At 40.0% G+C, this 21,521-nt stretch overlaps 1 protein-coding gene across 3 annotated transcripts in view; it reads left to right on the top strand.

Moving 5' to 3' along the window:
- Positions 1–21,521, top strand: part of lrp2a (low density lipoprotein receptor-related protein 2a) — a 76,596-nt gene that overhangs the window by 20,047 nt on the left and 35,028 nt on the right. For all 3 annotated transcript variants that reach the window (XM_057336118.1, XM_057336117.1, XM_057336119.1), the window contains exons 12-37: positions 367–590; positions 949–1,155; positions 1,307–1,509; positions 1,602–1,742; positions 2,881–3,084; positions 4,645–4,837; positions 5,427–5,552; positions 5,800–5,930; positions 8,782–8,919; positions 9,321–9,602; positions 9,720–9,959; positions 11,074–11,193; positions 11,283–11,399; positions 11,584–11,964; positions 12,984–12,998; positions 14,122–14,370; positions 15,667–15,878; positions 16,210–16,394; positions 16,538–16,766; positions 17,658–17,835; positions 18,013–18,147; positions 19,034–19,200; positions 19,296–19,439; positions 19,819–19,928; positions 20,153–20,330; positions 20,670–20,883. In XM_057336118.1, the coding sequence (XP_057192101.1) occupies positions 367–590; positions 949–1,155; positions 1,307–1,509; positions 1,602–1,742; positions 2,881–3,084; positions 4,645–4,837; positions 5,427–5,552; positions 5,800–5,930; positions 8,782–8,919; positions 9,321–9,602; positions 9,720–9,959; positions 11,074–11,193; positions 11,283–11,399; positions 11,584–11,964; positions 12,984–12,998; positions 14,122–14,370; positions 15,667–15,878; positions 16,210–16,394; positions 16,538–16,766; positions 17,658–17,835; positions 18,013–18,147; positions 19,034–19,200; positions 19,296–19,439; positions 19,819–19,928; positions 20,153–20,330; positions 20,670–20,883 (4,723 nt within the window). The remainder of the gene's footprint in view (positions 1–366; positions 591–948; positions 1,156–1,306; positions 1,510–1,601; positions 1,743–2,880; positions 3,085–4,644; positions 4,838–5,426; positions 5,553–5,799; positions 5,931–8,781; positions 8,920–9,320; positions 9,603–9,719; positions 9,960–11,073; positions 11,194–11,282; positions 11,400–11,583; positions 11,965–12,983; positions 12,999–14,121; positions 14,371–15,666; positions 15,879–16,209; positions 16,395–16,537; positions 16,767–17,657; positions 17,836–18,012; positions 18,148–19,033; positions 19,201–19,295; positions 19,440–19,818; positions 19,929–20,152; positions 20,331–20,669; positions 20,884–21,521) is intronic.

Here is a 21,521-nt window from a genome sequence, read left to right as displayed (position 1 = left end):
AACAATCGCGTTCCTCGCTCTTTATTACTCGCGAGAAAAGTTTGTTATTTCGCGCAAGAGACGCGTGCTGACAAATATTTTTAAATCGCATGGAAGATGAGATTGACGCGCGTTGGCAGGAATCGCGCCGCCCGATTCACATCACTCGCATCGCCTGCCACGAGTTCGCATCTTTGCATTCACTTTACTCGTGCAAATGGCTTAATTCGTGTTTGGTGTGAACGCCCCGTTACACCCCCATACTCTTCATGTGTTTCAACAATCGTTTTTTGGTTTAAAAAAACAATTTTAGGAGAAACATCATTGATACTTTAATGAAACACAACCTATGAAAGAGAAACAACATGTGTCATCATTTCCATCCAGGTGTTTTCTGTGGATATGGACGGCTCTCATCTTCAGGTGGTCTTAAACGTATCCGTCGATTACCCTGAGAATCTGGCCGTGGATTGGGTGAACAATAAGCTGTACGTGGTGGAGGCCAGCGTCAACAGAATCGATATGGTGGACTTAGACGGGAGCAATCGCGTCACGCTGATCGCAGAACACCTGGGAAACCCGAGAGGTCTCGCTCTTGACCCAACCGTGGGGTGAGTACCAAATTTGAGTAGACGCTGACATAAATCCACCCCAGCTTCCTCTCCATAATCCACACCCGAAAAATCATCAAACTCCGGCCCGGATTCAAGATCTTTCTACCGCGTCTGCGAGGATTAGTCAGAAGTAATTAAGTGAAGATGACCATCACAGAAACCCGATAGAGCCGCGGGTGCAGGTGGCCCCCGGTTAGATTAAAAAGTGATAATTAACGCATACAGGCGCGTCGCTTTGAAGAGCGTCTAAGGAGAGTTCAAAATCCAGATCTTATCCTCAAGGGTTTTATCTGCAATCTCATGCGATAGAAACTGATGGAAACATTACATGTGATTTAAATTGTGTTGAGTTCAGGTACCTGTTCTTCTCCGACTGGGACACTCTGAATGGCGAACCCGGTTTAGAGAGAGCCTACATGGACGGCACCAACCGCTACGGGATCATCAGGTCCAAACTCGGCTGGCCCGCCGGGATTACTTTAGACCTCGAGGCCAAGAGAGTGTATTGGGTGGACAGCCGATACGATTACATCGAGACCACGACTTACGACGGTCTGCACAGGTATTTTTATTAAGGAGCTCTTTCAAGACGTTCAGATTTCCACAGGTCACACGTGGGCTCTGTTCCAAACCTTGAGCGCTGTGCTCAAAGCACACAGTCATAAATTGTGATTTCTAGATTGTTGTGTTATTTTTCACGCATTCTTCAATAGGAAAACGGTGGTCCATGGTGGTTCGGTGATTCCTCATCCGTTTGGCATTACTCTGTTTGAGCATTCAGTTTATTACACTGACTGGACCAAGATGGCCGTTATGAAAGCTAATAAATACAACGACAACAGTCCACGAGAGCTCTACAGGACCTCTCAGAGACCACACGGTCTGACTGTGGTTCATGCATACAGACAGCCCTTTGGTAAGCTGTCAGAAACATGACTGTGAAGGATTGTTCTGTTGGTGTTGTGATGATGTTAGTTTGACGTGTGTGTGTTTAACCCGTGTTACCAGCGAGTAACCCGTGTGGGACTGACAGAGGAGGATGTGAACACATCTGTGTTTTGAGTCACAGAACTGATAATGGAGGTTTGGGATATCGCTGCCGATGCAGAATGGGCTTCGATCTGCACGCTGACGGCAAGAGATGCGTCTGTAAGACACCGTCTGTCTGTCTAGTCGTCTATTTATCTGTCTCTTTGGTCATCTATCTGTCTGTCTATCTATCTGGTCATCTGTCTTTCTTTCTGCCTGTCTGTCTGTCTGTCTCTCTTTCTGTATGTCTGTCTGACTGTCTGTTTGGTCACGTGTCTGTCTGTCTGTCTGTCTGTCTATCTGACTGTCTGTTTGGTCACGTATCTGTCTCTCTCTCTATCTGTCTGTCTGGTCATCTACGTATCTGTCTGTCTCTCTCTATCTGTATGTCTGTCTGTCTGGTCATCTATATGTATGTCTTTCTGTCTCTCCATCTATCTGTCTGTCTCTCTATCTGTCTGTCTGGTCATCTATCTGTCTGTCTCTCTCTATCTGTATGTCTGTCTGTCTGTCTGATCATCTATCTGTATGTCTTTCTGTCTCTCCATTTATCTGTCTGTCTGGTCGTCTAACTGTCTATCTCTCCATCTATATGTCTGTCTATCTATCTGTCTGTCTGGTCATCTACAGTATCTGTCTGTCTCTCCATCTATCTGTATGTCTGTCTGTCTCTTTATCCGTCTGTCTCTCCATCTACCTATTTGTCTGTCTGTCTCTCTAACTGTCTGTCTCACTCTCTCTATCTGTATGTCTGTCTGTCTCTTTATCCGTCTGTCTCTCCATCTATTTATCCGTCTGTCTGGTCACCTATCTGTCTGTCTCTCTCTCTATCTGTATGTCTGTCTGGTCATCTATCTGTCTGTCTGTTTATCTCTCTGTTCTCTTGTTTATCTGGTCATCTGTCTGTCTGCCTAACAGTCTGTTTATCTGTTTGGTCAACTGTCTGTCTGGTCATCTGCCAGTCTGTCTATATGTCTGTCTGTCTGGTCATATCTCTATGTGTCGGTCTGGTCATCTGTCCGGTCATTTTTCTTTCTTTCTGTCTATCAATCTGCCAGTATGTCTATCTGTCTGTTCATCTGTATGTCTGTCTATCTGTCTGTTTGATCTTCTGTCTGTGTGTCTCTTCCTGTTTGTCTATCAATCCATCTTCCTGTCCGTCTAGTAGCCTAGCATCCTATATTAGCATCCGCACGAGCAAACATGAGTCATTGTGACAGTAGACGTGTCTGTTAATGTTCTGTAATCTGTCTTCCAGCTGTGAGGCAGTTCCTGCTGTTCTCCAGTCAGCTGGCAGTGAGAGGAATCCCCTTCAGCCTCTCCACACAAGAGGACGTCATTCTGCCCATCACAGGGACGCCGTCATATTTCGTTGGAGTGGACTTCAGTTCTGCAGACGATTCCATTTTCTTCTCAGACACAGTGAAGGACATCATCTACAAGCAGAAGGTCGATGGAACTGGTAAGAGTCCACCCTCAAATGTCAGCAAATGATACAGAGTCTGTTGTTTTTGGACTCATCTGAGGGCCTGAGGCATTATTGTAGTTGTGTGTAGTGTGTGTTGTTTGATGAAATGTCCTTGACCGCTGGGGCAGATACAGTGTGAAACAGATACTCCATTCATCTCCCCGCCTGAACGTTTGCTGTGTGCCAACAACACATTTCACTGCATGCGATCTCTCCTATCAGAAGCTTTCAAAGGCCAAAGACATGAGATAATGTGTTCAGTGGTGTCGGAGTACTTAAAAACAACTTCCCCAACCCAAAATAGAATCAATAGTGTGCACAATCCAGTCCTGCCCTCATGTGAGCCATATGTCCTTTGACTGTAAATAAGAGCATTATTTTGTTGTTTACATTAGGGATGTAAAGATATGTATTGACATTAAATATTGCAAAAACAAAAACTTTATGCGTATTGTAGAGATGTTTTTTATGATGTGTATTGGTTCAGCTGTCAGCATGTGACCTACATCAACACATATAAAGTTTTGATGGTTTTACTGATTTAAAAAAATCCTTTATGGTTTAGTTGTCTAATTCTTTTCTTATCTTATTTTACACTTACAGACCATTTTGATTTTGTTTATTTACATGCATAACGTTGCAGTCCTTCTGAAACCTTGGATGTCAAAATTCACTGTGTTTCAGGAAAAACATTGTACTTTATAAATGATGAAATACTGTGTTTTCAAAGTTGACAAGCACTTTTAAATACTTTTTATCGGTTAGATATTTGCAAAACGCTGAAATATGGAGATGCGAGGTTTCAAAAGGACAACAGCGATGTTGTCAATCTTGCATGTTGTCAATTTTAGAACAAAGTAACAAATGTTACTGTTAGTCTTGTTGAAAATAGTGTGATACTATCGTAATCGTGAACCCAGTATCACGTCAAATCATGAGCTGAATGTATCGTTACATCTTTAGTTTTAACACTAAAAAAATGTTTTTTAAATGAACATTTAAGCACTTTTTATATTAAGAAATTGTTATTTATCATATATTTTTTTAAGTAAAATTGTGTAGGTTTTAAAACGTACAAAACAAATGACTGTTCTTGTCATTACCTTTACTAGAGTTGAATATAAATCCGTCCGATGACCCCAGCAAAAGTCCATCACTTAAAGTGCTACTTAACCTCGCCAAAAACCCTCAAGTTGTTCCAAAACCTGTGTAATTTTTTTCTTCTGCTGAACACAAAGAAAGATATTTGGAAGAATGTCAGTAACCAAACAGATCTCACCCCCATTGACTCCCATAGTGGGGAAAATAAATACTATGGGAGTCAATGGGGGATGTGATCTGTTTGGTTGCTGACATTCTTCCAAATATCTTCCTTCGTGTTTAGCAGAACAAAGAAATGTACACAGGTTTGGAAAAACCCGAGGCTGCGCGTAAATGATAACGGAATTTTCATTTTTGGGTGAACTGTCCCTTTCAGTTCAATTGTGTGCTGAGAGTGAATCAACTTCAATCATTCAATATTGACGTTAATCTTTTCCTCTTTGATGTGTGCAGACAGGGAGGTCCTCGCAGCCAATCGGGTGGATGGTGTGGAAGATCTGGCTTATGACTGGATCTCAAAAAACCTGTACTGGACGGATCCGCGATACAGGAGTATATCTGTCATGAAGATAGCGGATAAATCCAGACGGGCCATTGTACGCAACCTGAACAATCCCAGATCCATAGTGGTGCACCCGGTGGCTGGGTGAGTGAGTGATTTGGTTCCTAATATTATGACAATAAACGCTAATGAAGCAATTATAAAACAGACATCACCAAGCACTGACGCATCGTGATCTCAGTTTCAAAATCACGTTCAAATGTTAACAGAGGAGCGGGCGCGAGCCAGAAAGGCAGCTCGGGGGTCCTCCCTTTCTCCTCTCGGTCTCCCAAAGACCGTGAAAAAGCATTAACAATCGGGCCACTTGTGTCCACTCACACCTTTCATAATACAGGAGGTGCTCAGGCATTCATAGATCGCCCCTGCTTTGAACTTGGCACAGAGACAGGAACTCTTTCTGCCTCTCCGGTGGGACATTTCCAATGGCTTCAAAGTCAGGAGGCCTCGAGTCTCAGGAGACTAGATTAGTGCATGAAGGACGGTATTGTAGTGTGCACTAAGATCTTGGCTTAACGGGGGAAAGCCCCGCGGAGCGCCCGAATAAACCGCTCGTACCTCACCGTTTATAAATAACACCCAACAGACGCTTTTTGAAAGCATTTGGGCATTTCGGTGAGGCACATGCAGGAAACGATTTTGGCACTAATGCACGTGTGTGTGTGTGTGTTGGCAGCTATATATTCTGGACTGACTGGTACCGTCCTGCTAAGATTATGCGGGCGTGGGGTGATGGGTCACATGCTCAGTCGATTGTGAACACAACTCTCGGCTGGCCCAATGGTCTGGCTATTGACTGGAGGTGAGTTCATTTACTACAATACTCCATTCATTTGCTCTTAAAATACCACACAGAATAATTCATATTTTTCATTCATAAATCTGACTGCTGTTTAACTTTGCTTGATGGCTTTCTAATGCTGTGATTCGTTGTTTGTTTGCTCACGCGTTTGGTTCCTAATCCTTAAAATCACGATCTGACATAATCCTGTTTCTCAGCTCTGGATTTAAACTCTCTCTCTCTCTCTCTCTCTCTCTCTCTCTCTCAGTGCCATGCGTTTGTATTGGGTTGATGCTTTCTTTGATAAGATCGAGCACAGCAACTTTGACGGCCAAAACAGGTTGTCTTTGGATCGTATAACTCAGATCTCCCACCCGTTTGGACTGACTGTTTTTGGAGGTAAATCTGTCTGTCTGTGTGTCTGTTCATCCATCCATCCATTCATTCATCATTCTGTCTATCTGTCTGTCTATCAATTGTCTATCTATGATTTGTTGTCATTTAATATTCTATTTTCCATCTATCTACATTCTGTCTATCTTTATACCTGTCTGTCTGTTGATCATTCAATTTATTTATCTGCCTGTCTGTCTAAATATCAGTCTGTCTGTCCACCTTTCGGTCCAGTTGCGAACCCTCAGGGCCCTCTGTGATGACCTAAACTATCGTAAAAAATAATATTTAAAAACTTTAAAATATTATTTTTAATAAAAGTCGGCCGATTTTCCCTATTAGATATGTGTCTGTTTGACTTCCTGGATCGATGAGGACTCTTTCCACGTGAGATTTCCAAGTCTCACGAGAGTAATTCAAGATCACGGAGCAGTCGCAGTTTATGCGATGTCATATGCTGTCTGCGCAGCCTGCAAGAAGTCGAACGTGTGCTTATGTCGGGCGCCTTCTGTTAGCATTCTGCTGGCTGACAGTACAGTAAATCAATGGGAGAGATTAATTTTGAGTGACAGTAAAACTGACCAATCATATCATCTTTCTAAACGGCTTTGTTTTTTGCTAACTTTCCGTCCATCTGGGGGGTTGTTCACCAGCAATCTCGTAAAGTGGAAGAAGCACACGAAGCAGATTCGCCAACCGCCAAATTTAAAGAAAAGAAGGAGAAATGCGGAAAACGTCATTCAAAACGCAAAACACTAACAGCCTGTGGATGAACTTTATCAAGTCTCGGAAAAAAAGAGAAAAGCAACTAATGCTCCGCATACCCAGGCCATTTGCGAGAATGAGTTCGCGGACTGACTAGGTAATATGCTTATAAATTAAATCCTTGTCATTTGAGATGTTATTCAAAGCTTACAAGATGAAATGTCGGGAACAAGTAAGTAAAATTACTGTAAATCTGTGCCATGTACGGAAGCTTCGTGCCAAGCGGATTCAGCTTTGGCGCCACTACTATGACTCGTCAGGATTGTTGTGCGTTCTTATGAATTTGCTTGCATGCGGGTGATTTATATATGTGTATTAGTTTTTAAAAATTTTTTTGAGTTATTATGGCTTAAATCAAAATGAACCAACTGCAGTTTGATTGATATGAATTGGAATGCACAATAAAAAACGTGATTTTTTACATTTTTTTAAAACGGAGTTATCTCATTTTGGAACCAAACTCTTCAAATACCCGCGTATACACGATTTGTTCAAACGGCATTTGAATCATTGACTCGCTTGATTCAATCAGTAAGGAAACACCGCTGTCTGTTGCTCAGAGACCTGCAATCGTTCTGGCAATTGCAGATGGCAAAAAAATATGAATTTGAGGGTCTTTTTATCAGTGGTGTAAAGTATTGGAGTAAATGTAATTAGTGACTGTACTTAAGTATCTTTTTGGCTACTTTGTAGTTGTACTGAGTATTAAAGATATTATCAACTTTTACTCTCTACTTGACTACATTTTTGAACAAGTATACAGTATGTACTCTTTACTCCACTACATTTGTAATGACTAATGCAATTACACATTATATTTTGCATGGCACCTATCTTTTTTGCAGCAGTTAATTTTTGCTGCAGAAGAATTAATATTGCCATTTAAAGGGCATTGAAGGTACTTCTTGTGAATTTTGCCCTTACTTCTTTATGTGAATACGAGTGCATTATCAGGTAGTTGACAATCGCTGGCTTTGACTTTTTAATTTTACCTAACATTATTTTATTTATCCGTTATATTGAAGACACCTTTTTGAAGAATGTTGGCTTACTTATGAGCACTTGAGCTTAAATGAGACTTGGGTGTTTGTAATAGACGTACAGTAGGTTATGGTGTCGACCATGATTTGTTGCAATTTTGAGGTGTTCAGTCTTATTATGATTTAAGAAAATAAATGCGATTGCTCTCCTCACAAATCAACAGTTTCTTGTTTTTCACTGACGTGTCTCTTAAGTGTTGAGGACTAGTGCTGCTTTGAGCTTACATTCAGTATGAGTAAAATACTCAAGTACTGTTAAAATCAGATACTCTAAGACTTTTACTGAAGTCGTTTTGGAATTGTTGACTTGTAACTTGTAATGGAGTAATTTTTACTGCAAGGTATCTGTACTTTTACTTAAGTATGGTTTTCAGGTACTCTTTACACCTCTGCTTTTTATAGCCTATAATTTAGATCAAACTTTTGCCTCAAGTCTCTTCAAACTGGTGTGTGTGCAACGTGATGGGAGGGGCGGGGTCCGGGATCTTTTCAAGTGAAACATGTGAAACAGCAAAGGCTGCTACTGGTGTCTCAGCAAACCCATTAAAAAAAAGTCACCGCTGCCACTGCTGTCTACCTGTCTATCTAACTATCAACCTGTCTGTATGTCTATTATTTATCATTCTCTGTATCTATCTGCGTTCTGTCTGTCTGTCAATATTTATTATTCTTTGTCTATCTTTCATTCATTCTATCTCTAGTTCTGTTTGTTAAATGTATAGGTTCTGTCTGTCTTATCATTTATCATTCTTTTTATCTATCTACATGCTGTCTATCTTTAGTTCTGTTTGTTAAATGTATCTAACTTATTAAAGAAGCCGTTTTCTGAGTCGACATTGTGGTGACCTTGAGGATACGCACTGTATTACTATCAGTGATGGATAGAAAGGAGTTCATTTTTCCATCAGTGTCTGTCACCATCATAATGTCACTTTAACAACGGTCTGTGAGACGCAAGTCATTAAATAAACTTGAGTGTTGAAAGATCAGGGTTCAGATGTCAGAGTTCTGGACAGCTATTCTTCTCTGATGATTTAATGAATCTGCTCTAGGTTACGTGTACTTCACCGACTGGCGGCTGGGGGGAATCGTGAGGGTCCGTAAAACAGACGGAGGGGAGATGGTGGTCATCCGCAGAGGGATCAGCCACATCATGCATGTCAAATCTTTCAACGCTGATTCTCAAATCGGTAAGAGACTCGTTCATTCCTCTCGGTGCAATGACTTTCGCTTTCTTGGGATGTTACGAGTTATTTCTCCTTATTTAGCAATGGAAACAAAATTGTAAAAAGTGGTTGCTAGGTCGTTCTGGATGGTTCTCAGGTAGTTGAGTCAAAGCAGCTCTCATATCTGTGATAGTCTGCTTTTTAGCCCTGGCTCCGATTCAACCTTCAGTGCAAGTGTGGGATTTCTTTGGATTTCTTGTCGACACGGCCAAAACTTCTGGTCAGATTGCTTGGAAAAGTAACAGCACACCTCAACTCGATAATGTTTCCAAGCAATCTAAAGAAAGCTGAGAAGGCATTTCCTTCTCTGAGTCAGTCCAGAAAACCCAGAATGGTCACGCTGCGTTGCCTTTTACCCCCAACAGGATCTAATTTCTGCAGCCGGCAAACCAATCCCAATGGAGACTGCAGTCACTTCTGTTTCCCTGCACCGAATTCTCAACGGGTGTGCGGCTGTCCGTACGGCATGAAGCTGGAAGCCAATCAGCAGACGTGCGTGGACGATCCGTCCAATGAGCCGCCGACTCTCCAGTGCGGCTCAAACTCCTTCTCCTGTGCCAACGGGAAGTGTGTTCCTCAGACCTACCAGTGCGACGGGGTGGACGACTGTCATGACAACAGCGATGAGATCAACTGCGGAGCTATCAGTAACGCTTCTCATGCCATTGTTAAAGAAATACGAACATTCTCTCGTAATTGATGCATTAGAAAAAAGCGTGCATTCAAAATATAACTGAGAGTTTTTCCTGTCTGCCCCCTGACAGATAACACATGCTCTCCCACCGCCTTCACGTGTGCCAACCAGCGCTGTGTGCCCAGGAGCTGGCGCTGCGACGGGCACAACGACTGTTTCGATGGCAGCGACGAGAGCGACTGCCCCACACGGACTCCTGGCACTTGCCAAGCGGACCAGTTCAGCTGCGCCAACCATCACTGTATCCCTCGCACATGGCTGTGTGACACAGATAATGACTGCGGAGACGGATCGGATGAGAGCAACTGCGGTATGTAATGTATCTCTGAAAGAGAACTTGCATGTGAAGTGAAATATACCGTATGTAAATCTTAAATCCAACTGCATGGAAGCAAGTTATAACTGGGCATTTTATTTCCCGTAGGTGAGGTCAAATCTTAATATTGCAGTTGTTTCACATAGAACAGTGAATGTCAACCTCATTAACTTCAAGTCAAGAAATTCCCCCAATCTACAGAAATAGAAAGATTTATATTTGTTAGAAAAATAAACAAACAGTAAGAAATATGATTTTATATTTGCTTTTTTATCGATATATTTATTTGATTATATTTATATTTGATTTGAATGCAAGTCTTATTTTAAATCATTTGACGTCATCTTGATGAAAGTGTGTTGAGGCCCAAGTTTCAGTGACAGCAATGAGATTAAACGGAGAGCAAAAAGAGACTTTTTTGCATTTCTCACGATCAGAAGACGCAAGTTATCTCACGTGTGTCAACTTAACGGGTTTAGAAAGCAATTCAAGAATGTTTCTCACTAGGGATGTAACAATACCCAAATCTCACGCTGCGATAATACATCGGTGTAATGACTGCGGTACAATGTTTTTTGTGCTATTTTGATGAATGAAGACTTGGGAAAAAGTGCCATAGGTGTTTAATAAACAATTCTTGAACATTGCAATGATGTACAAAGTAACCATGTCGTATCCTGTCCTCTTTTCTTTATCCTCTAATCATAACTGTTGCTTTGAGGAATGAGGAACAGTATGAGATAGGTCAAAAACTCCCTCTTATAAAATAAAAAACGATTATAGTGTTTAACATTCTCTGTGTTAAAGACCCGGAAGACCTATCATTTCATACAGTCATGTGACCACGATAATATTGAGACAATTTTGCTATTGCGAGACCATGAAATTGATCATATTGTTACATCCCTGTTTCTCACTCTGCTCAGATTTCTCCAAAATTCTGGGATTTAAATTCATCTTTTCAGAACCACATTATCTGATCATCTGTGTGTTTCATTTCTTTTAAGGGATTTTAGGAGAAACACGACTGAGATGCCCTGTCAAGTTGCTAAAGCAACAGTTGTGTTCTTTCTGTTTCATTCAAATTTTCTGTCGTTCTGATCTGCAGATTCCATCGGCACATGTTACCCCGGGCAGTTCCAGTGTCCCGACCACCGCTGCATTGACCCCAGTTACGTGTGTGATGGAGACAGAGATTGTGCGGACGGGGCAGACGAGCGGGGCTGTGGTAAGTCTCCAGCTCATTCTGTTATTGCTAAAGTCAAATGTTTGTCTTGTTGAGCGGTGGTCCGAATGTTTCTTGTGTTTTTTCAACAGTATACAACTGTACAGCTTATGAGTTTAAGTGTGCCGACGGACATCAGTGCATCAACTCTTATTATCAGTGTGACGGAGTGTTTGACTGTAACGATCGCTCCGATGAATCTGGATGCCGTAAGTACAGTATAAACAAATGAAACTTTAACAATAGCGACACATTCTCATGTGAAACAACCCATAAACATGTGCGCTCTTGCTTATCTCCTATTTTGATTTTGGAGTGTAACACAATGCATTAATCGTTTTTTTCACACCTGAGGAAATACGATTGAACTTACATGACCTTTGACCCCTTCAGCCACCAGACCGCCGGGCATGTGTCACCACGAGAGTGAGTTCCAGTGCCAGTCAGACGGCAGCTGTATTCCCTCGAACTGGGAATGTGACGGGCACCCGGACTGTGAAGATGCTTCGGACGAGCATCACGCGTGCCCGCCGCGCACGTGCCCCTCCTCTCAGTTCCGGTGTGATAACGGCAACTGTGTGTTCCGCGGCTGGATATGTGACGGAGATAATGACTGTCGCGACGGCAGCGATGAGCGGGACTGTCCCACGCCCCCCTTCCGCTGTCCCAGCTGGCAGTGGCAGTGCCCCGGGCACAGCGTGTGTGTTAACCTCAGCAGGGTGTGCGACAACACCCCAGACTGTCCTAATGGAGCGGACGAATCCCCCCTTTGCAGTAAGTCTGGACTTCTGTGTGTTTGTTTGTTTTAAAGAGATATTCTGCCCTAAAATGACTGCAAACACATTATTTACGGTGGTTATTCTTATCGATGATCATACGGGCTGTTAAACCCTAATGAGCGGAAATGATTGCTTGGATAAACACAGGTGAAGATTGAAAGGACAATTTTTTGACCATTGTTGTTCTAAACAGCCCACAATGAGTTTGTATTTCGCGAAGCTATCTCACATTTTTGTTTGATCTCAGTGATGGAAACATGATGGAAAAAAAACATTTTTTAGATTTGCTACCAGCATTTATTAAATCATGTTGATCACAATATAATTTGTATATAATTTACATGTCTCGATAAAAGTCGTGTTTACTGTAATGCATTTACAATGAAAACCAACAGGAGAATTCGGTTAATGTAGTCGAAAATTATGATCTCAGATTTGAGATTTTGAAAAACCTCCAAAGTTTTCAATTGTAAGTGCATATCTTTCTAAAGGAGCATTTTAAATCAAATTGAATTCGGAGCGTTTCTTTAAATTGAATTCTTTTTTCTGTTTGTTTACATTTAAACTGTTATGCTGGGTTCACACCAAACGCGATTTGCGCGAGTAATGTGCGTACAAAGTCAACGCAAAGACGCGAAAATACGCGAACTCGCAGCAGGCGATGCGAATGAGGTGAATCGGACATTTTCACGTGAAATTTCAACTCGAGAAATTTACGCGACGAGCTCGTCGACACCTACTGTTTGACAGGTCCGGACGCGTGAAGACACTCCCCGATGCGTGATGTTTTTCGCGTCACTAATAACGAACTTTTCCCGCGAGTAATAAAGAGCGTGGAACGTGATTGATCGCGTTTGGTGTGAACCCAGCATTACAGTCGCTCAGTTGATTCTGACGCATATAATGTGAAGTTTTTAGTATTAAAGATCCTGTGTCGAATCATGCATGTCTAATCTGAAAATTAACATTGAAGTGATCTGTGATTTCCCTTTCATGTGTACTCCCCGCTCACAGATGAACCCTTACCAGGTAGGCTAAAGCCCTAAATCACCCACAATCCTCTGCATGTAGCACTAATCTATACCGCCTCGGTCTGTCCAAACTCACTAACTGTCCAATTACTGTCTGAAACACGACATTGTTGTCTGTGTTTAGTATTATAGACCCCCGGGGATATAGAATGTAGAGCTGCACATGTCTTACAGTAGATATTTTAGTTTGCATGCATAAATATACTGTAAGTAGCTGAACCTTAACAAGAATGACAGAATTCGTTGTTGTTAGGGCTGGGCTGTATTTTAAATATTTGATCAAAAATTAGGTTTTGTCCTTTTTATTTGCCTATAAAATTTCCAAGATATTTTTCCTGTGTGTGAGAACAAAAATGGTTTTAGAGTTGGTCACTAAAACAGTGAGTGATTTGTTCCAAACTCTGACACCGTGTCTACACCGGACGCGGCGCGATAAAAGACAATAGAACGCATTAGAACCCATTATAATTTAAAATATTGTCCACACTGGATGCGGCACTGGTCGCGTCCGGCGTAGACACATTGTGATTCAACTATTCATTTATGTCTTTAATAAAACAAATTCAGTAAAAATATATTTATTAACATTTACATTTAGCAGATGCTTTTATCCAAAGCGACTTTCAGGAATGAGGAAACAACGAACCAACAAGGAAACAATGGAGTGATATTATATATATTTGGATTTGTTTAATTTTTTATTCTGTATGTAAACACTAAATTGTCACTCAGGATTGTGTTCATTCAACTGAATTTTTGTATTAAATGGCTTAAAATATCACTAGGATTTTCTAAACTGTGTCTCCCAGCCCTATTAGCATCCACTTATTACACTGCTCGTTGGAATGCTTGATTCTGATTGGCCAGTCGCGACATTTGCAGGTTCGTTATTCCCAGATAACAACCTCTCAAAACTAATAACACACGGTAGCCCGGACGCAACAAATCATTTTGACAGTTTTTCTTGACAAATGTCTTTTAATAACATATATGATATTACAGTATATTTACAAATGAGCCTGTTCGTGACATTTGAACGTCGTTTCTTACCTTAAAACCGGAAGTAAGCGGCTTTTCCTCGCGGAAGACGTGTCATCTCAGCCTTTATTTTATCCTCACAGATCAAGAGAGCTGCTCTGATAACAATGCTGGCTGTACTCACGGCTGTATCCAGGGTCCTTTCGGTGCCCAGTGCACGTGTCCCATGGGCTACCAGCTGAGTAACGACTCAAAAACATGCGAGGATGTGGATGAATGTCATCCTCCAGGTGTGTGCAGTCAACACTGCTTCAACGAGAGAGGATCCTTCCGATGTCACTGTCAGGATGGATACACGCTGGAGGCCGATGGACGCACATGCAAGGCTTCAGGTTTGTGTGTCGTCTCTGACTGTTCTGCGATCAGTACTCTGGTACTCCAAAATACTGCAGCAGTTTTCTTTACTCTGTAGTCCTTAAATTGATGCATTAGAACTGATTTTAGGTGCTGGAAGTAGTATGTTTTGTCTTATTTTAAATCACCTTTGCATGCATTTTAAAGTGAACATATTAATCATTCATTTTACAAAACATAATAGATTTTTTAAATATGTGTTCGCACTATTGATATCCATATATACTGTACAACATATGTACTATATTGACTATATCGATAGATTATTAAATATATTCATAGATTAGATTATTGTTAGAAATAAGATTCTAATATTCAAAATATTGTGACTTATTTTAGTTACAATAACAGTGTTTTCCAAATTGGAAATGAGTTTACTATAGTAAATATTATAGGATATTACAGTATTTGTGTAATTTGTTAATATGTGCTACAGTATTCTGTAGTGTTAACTATAGTGAATTTATCGGCTGTAGTAAATACTGTAGTATACTTCAATATTTACTATGGTTATTTTGAATAAACGCTATCTAGGAATTTTACTGTAGTTTACTATAGTAAATGCGAAAGTATACGGTAGTATTTTTATGTTGAAATATACGTACAAAAACTTCTTACTGAAGGATGAATAAAACGAAAGGATCTTCATCATATTTTGTGTAACAACCAGCAGGTCCATAAAACAAGATGTGATTTGGGTTTTGTGATGATTCTGGCATGACAGATATTAGTGAAGCGGAGCCTTGCTGGTCTCAACCAAGTCCTCTCAGATTACCACAGATAAGACAAATAACATATATGTCAGTCACAAACTTTCTTACGGGGTCATGAGGTTGTAATCACCAAACAAAGACATGTGTGAGCTCTGTGACTGACAAGAGCCCATTCCCTCCACATCACCTGTGGAAAAACGCTGTCATCTGATACAGCTTTTCTTCTTTCTCAATGCTGCTTTTCAACAGGACTCTTTTTGATCTCTCTCAGATATGTCTCGCATAGATATGTCTCGCATAACTTAGAGCTGAAACATGGAGAAAGTTTGGATTTATTTCTGGGCCTGCTATGATTTTTGTTCTTGTCGTAGTTATGAATACATATTATTTTAAATAATTTAAATAATAAAAGTTCTATAAAATAGAAATAGAAATAATTATTCAATATAAATTACATTAAAAAGTTATAGTAAGTTATATAAATTATTATATAACCAGTAAGTTATATAAACAATAAAAAATTATAAATATAAAATATACTGTATATCTTCTTAAATGTAGGATCCCGAGAGGTGTCGCTCTTAGTGGCCAGTCGGAGCCAGATCATATCAGACGACATCGCCTCGCAGCCAAACGTCATTCGCTCTTTGGTTCGAGATGGTCGTAACATCGTGGCTGTGGATTTTGACTCCGTTACGGATCGTATTTACTGGTCAGACACCACCCAGGACAGAATATGGAGCGCTCACAAGAATGGAAGCGACCGCACTGTGGTGAGTGTCCAAAATGTCATGCCAACACTTTTCAGGTCAATGTGAAATCAAATCTTTTGCCAAAATGTTGCCACACCATTTCTCCTCCCTCACCGCTGTTCTGGCATACATCACCAACTTATCACAATGAATCTATTTACATTATTTCTCATTCATATCCAGTTCCACTCAAGCTTGCCAGATTACAGAAATAAGACAGGTTTCAACCAGTGTGTTGTGTTGACTGTAACCCCTTAAATTCAGTCCTTGGCACAAAAGCTTGTAGTCTTTTCGGCATCAGAAATCATTTGATTTTCCCATCATCCTCTCAATACTTTTTCTCACCTTTCAGATCTTTGACAGCGGCGTCACTGTGACGGAGAGTCTCGCTGTCGACTGGGTCGGCAGAAACCTGTACTGGACCGACTACGTGCTGGAGACCATCGAGGTGTCCAAACTGGACGGTTCCCACAGAGCGGTGTTGATCAGTGAGAACGTGACCAATCCCAGAGATCTGGTGCTGGACCCGAGAAATAAGTAAGAACAATCAGAGGTTAAACCGTACAGTAGATTCATCTGATGTAAAGAGAAAACCTTTGTTGTAATATATGACCCAACGGACATGTGATCACAGATTCAACATACTGCCTAACATCTCATCTGCATGTGTAATGTTTCAGCACACATCTGATGTTCTGGACGGACTGGGGAAGAAATCCTCGTGTTGAAAGGGCCAGTATGGATGGAAAGTTAAGAACCATAATCATCGGTACCAAACTTTACTGGCCGACCGGTTTGACTATCGACTATCCCAATAATCTGCTGTATTTCGCTGATGCTTACCTGGACTTCATCGACTACTGCGATTATAATGGAAAGAACCGGAAACAAGTGTTGGCCAGTGATTTGGTGAGACTTTTTTAATCTTTTATTGACTGAAAGTTACAGTTTTCGATTACAGTATATGTTAAAGGGGAGGGCAGCCCTCTTTCCATAATGTGTAAACTCAGTTTAAAGCAAACCATTGGGGTAAATTTATGATAATTAACAGTAGGCCTGTCTAAATGTTTATTTTTGTAACATTTACAAATATATTTTATACATAAATGTTTTTTAAATATATATTTACAAATGTATTTTAAATACCAATGTTTATTTTTTAAATATTTATAAATGTATATTTTATATATTTTTTTTTTATTTTTTTTACAAATAGTTATTTATATACAAATGTTTACACATATATTTTATACACAAATGTTAATTGTTTTATATTTACCAATATATTTTATATACAATGTTTATTTTTTTATTTTAACAAATATATTTTATATACCAATGTTTATTTTTATATTAACAAATATACGTATATTATACACAAATGTTTATTTTTTATATTTACAAATATATTTTACACACCAATCTTTAGTTTTTAAATATTTATAAATATATGTTTTATACACGTTTTTTTATTTTTTTTATTGACAGATATATTTTATACACAAATGTCTATTTTATAATATTTACAAAAATATTTTATATACCAATCTTTAGTTTTTTAATATTTATAAATATATATTTTATACAAATGTTTTTTTTAATATATTTTACAAAGACATTTTTACATACAATTTTTTTATATATATTAATAAATATATGTTATTTACACATTTTTTTATATTTACAAATATGTTTTTTATGCAGATGTTTTTTTTTATATTTACAAATACGTTTTATACAAATGTTTTTTTTTAAAGCATACACATATTAATAAGCCCCCTTTTGTTTTTCCATGAAAAGGTACTGCAACATCCCCACTCAATTACGATTTTTGAGGATTTTGTGTATTGGACTGACAGATTCATCAACCGTGTGATCCGGGCCAACAAGTGGCACGGTCAGAACCAGACGGTGATGCTGTATAATGTGCCTCAGCCCATGGGCCTGGTGGCGGTTCATCCTGCCAGACAACCTGCAGGTACAAACCAGTGTCTGCAAGAACCTCAATGTCCAATGAGCGATTTGGGCAACCATGGCTCCTCTCTCTCTGACCCCATATGATTTTCTGTTGTTTCTTCACTGTATAATCTAATAAAGGTATAATCAAATTTAACTTGAATGCAAGTGTGTCATCTGACATTTGTTCTTTCTGCAGGTTATAACCCCTGTGACCCTCACCTGATTCCTTGTACTCATATCTGTCTCCTGTCAGCGATTGGCCCCCGCTTCTATTCCTGCGCCTGTCCATCTGGATGGACCCTCGCTGCTGACCTCTTCACCTGTGTAAGAGGTAAAACATACACCTGCACACTGAAAATCACCTTTGACCTTCAAATGTGGTGCCATCTATTAAGACGAGATCTCATACAGAAATGGGTTTACAGTTATTTAAGCACTTCCATAATAAACACGTCTGTCTTTTTCCACTGAATCTGCTTCTCAGTCTTCTGTAAAACTGGATTGAGATTTCAGGTGAAATAAAACAAGAATCTATTTCTAAAGTAATCTCTCTTCGAGGGCAAACATTTACTCTTGTACGAGGTCGGAGCTCAGCCGAGAGTGCACTTGACGTTCTCTTCAGAGCAAACGCTCGACCCCGTTCATTCAGGTTTCACTCATTGTTGTAGACGTCAAGTGCATTCTTCCATGAGACTTAAACAATTGATCCAGACAAACAGAGAGCCAACGGGCTGTTATCACAGTCGACACCGCAGACTTGATTCTGCCTGCTCGTATCTATAAAATCAAACAAATGTAACCATGTCCTGGTTAAATAAAAAGAAAATAATAATATCTACGTTACTCGCTACGGTCTTTGTGTGTGCCATCCGAGGCGGTGATCTAAAGAATAACATTATGACACCGTGTTTGTTCAGGATAGAGCACTTTTTTTTTTTCGTGGACGTTTGCTCGGTGGCTTTTGGTCGGGGTCACTGAGTGCAGCTGTGACTTGTCAGAGGAGATCTGGCCCTCCCTGCTGAGCCTGGTTTCTCCCGAGGTTTCTTTTTCTCCATTTATTCATCATTGGAGTTTGGGTTCCTCGCCACAGCAGGCTTGCTCACCGGGAGACTGCATTTAATTATTTATTTATTAGATATTAGAATAAATTGAATTGAAATTTTTATGATGTTTATGAATAACAGGATGTGTATAATATGTGAGGACTGATTTTGCAGTCGAGGATCCGTTTCTGGTGGTGGTGCGAGATAGCATCATTTACGGTATCCCGCTGAATCCCAATGACAAGAGCAACGACGCCATGGTACCGGTTGCCGGGCTGCAGAACGGATACGATGTTGACTTTGATGATGCTGAGCAGATGATCTACTGGGTGGAAAATCCGGTGAATGATAAAAACCCACAAACACAATGAAATGGAATTGAGTTTTGGAGAACTTAAGTTGTTTATTGACAGTGCTTCTTGTTTTTTTGGTGCAGGGTGAGATTCATCGGGTGAGGTCGGATGGTACTAACCGAACTGTGTTCGCCCCGGCAGCCATCTTGGGTTCTCCGGTGGGGTTGGCTCTGGATTGGATGACACAGAATCTGTACTACACAAACCCTTCCTCACAGTCTATAGAGGTCCTTTAAATCCTGTAGTTTTCTGTCTGTGTTTAATCTGAAGGATCATGTTTTTTAAGGAATTAAGTTTACATACTTTTGGAGTAGCTTGACCACGCCTGGTGGTGGGCCCTGCCCACAAGTGGTGACATCATACATTAGTGTTTGAATTGGGGAGATTTTATTTGTTTTTTTGCTATAAATGTTTTTCTTTTGTCTTTAAGTGATAATTTATGGTATAGATTTGTACTGTAAATTATAGCTGTAAATCTGTAGATTTTCACATGAACAGATTACTCTTGTAGATGTGCTTCTATACATGTCACAGGTGATGCCAAAGCAAAACTAGCATGTCTTTTATTAAACGTACTTTTCCTTTTTTTTGTTGGATGTGTTTTAGGTTCTGAAACTAAAAGGAGAATTTCAGTACAGAAAAACTCTCATCACTAACAACGGCTCACCCACTGGTGCAGGAGCTCCGACCGGCATCGCTGTGGACCCGGCCCGAGGGTAAGAGCACTTGGCCTGATAAATCAATTAAAACCTATTTATTTTGTCATCGTCTTCGCTAAGATTGTAAATATTCTTATGGAGACAATGAATATCTCAAATAAAAAGCTGTATTATAGTAGTATGAACACATACAGTAGAGTCAGTAGCTGGTGTTTTGTGCAGTTCTGTGGTTTTGGAAACAGTATCTGTTGTTGTTTAGTGATGTTCTGTGTTTGTTTCAGAAAGCTGTATTGGACTGATCAGGGAACAGAGAGCGGGATACCAGCCAAGGTCGCGTCCGCAGATATGGATGGATCCAATCCCATGATTCTCTTCACTCATAATCTCGAACATGTAGAGTTTATTACTATAGACATCAAAGAGAATAAACTCTACTGGTCCGTCACTGGAACTGGTGTGGTATGACCAAGTTTGTCTCGATCATTTAGAAACATTAGTTAAAATTATTAGCGAATTATATTGTATAGAATGTATGTTAAAGTTATGGTCCAATCCATCTGCCAATTTTGGCCAATTTAAGATTATCAGCATTTTACAAAATATTGTGAGGTTTTTTCCTGAACCCAGAAAAATTAAGAATGACCTTAATTCAAGATGTTTTATCTGAAACCGAAAGTTTTTCTTAGACAATATTTCTCTTTAGGAATGTTTATATTGAAGTATTTAATTATTTAAGTTCATTTATATTTGAAATTATTTAACAACATGTATAAAATCTACATTTGTTGTTTTCTTTAGATTGAGCGTGGCGACGCAGACGGGTCAAACCGCATCACTATGGTTAACGGGTTGTCTCACCCATGGGGCGTGGCCATGTACGACTCCCACCTGTATTTCACGGATCGAGATTTTGAGGTGATCGAGCGTGTCGACAAAGCCACGGGACTCAACCGGGTCGTGATGCGGGACAACGTGGCCGGTCTTAGAGTTCTTAAAGTGCACTACAGAGACTGTGAGTACATTACAAGTGATGATTTTGAATATGGTCTAAAGCCATTGTGTGCCTTCTTTCTAACATTTCTGTCTGATTTATTCGACGATGGGCTCAGGGTGGTCTTTTCAGTAAGTCGTCGTAACCTTGATGTCCATGTAACAATTACCAGAGAGGGATGAATGACTTTCAATAGGATATCAGTTTACCAATTAGTTACTCTCCGCCTCAGGGGGACACTCGGCTTTATATAGAGAAGAATCAGTGTGTCTTTGTTCGGCACACGTACGTTCTCTGAGCCGTGAACGGCTTCTATTGTGTGAGCGCTTTCAGCGGGAGGTGACGGTGAGAGCAGAGGACTCTTAATATTAGACTCAGAAATACCACAACTGATCTTGTATGCATTACACGAATAGATAGATATTTATCAGAATCATGCACTTTTGTGGTTAAAGTTGAATTTGTATTTTTAGGTATGCAATTGAATTTGTATTTATGTATTTTTGGGTTTGGATAGTTCACCCTAAAATGAAAATGGCCATGTAACGTTTCATGGCTACCTACCAAATAATTAGCAAATAATTGGACACGAAATATTGTATTAGCTCATTAAACATGCATACACATACAGTACTGTAGTACTGATCAAGATGACTTGT

The sequence above is a fragment of the Triplophysa rosa genome, linkage group LG6, assembly GCF_024868665.1.
Source record: "Triplophysa rosa linkage group LG6, Trosa_1v2, whole genome shotgun sequence".
In the NCBI taxonomy this organism is placed as follows: domain Eukaryota; kingdom Metazoa; phylum Chordata; class Actinopteri; order Cypriniformes; family Nemacheilidae; genus Triplophysa; species Triplophysa rosa.
Note: the sequence above shows the minus strand (reverse complement) of the source record. Positions and strands in the feature narration are given on the sequence as shown.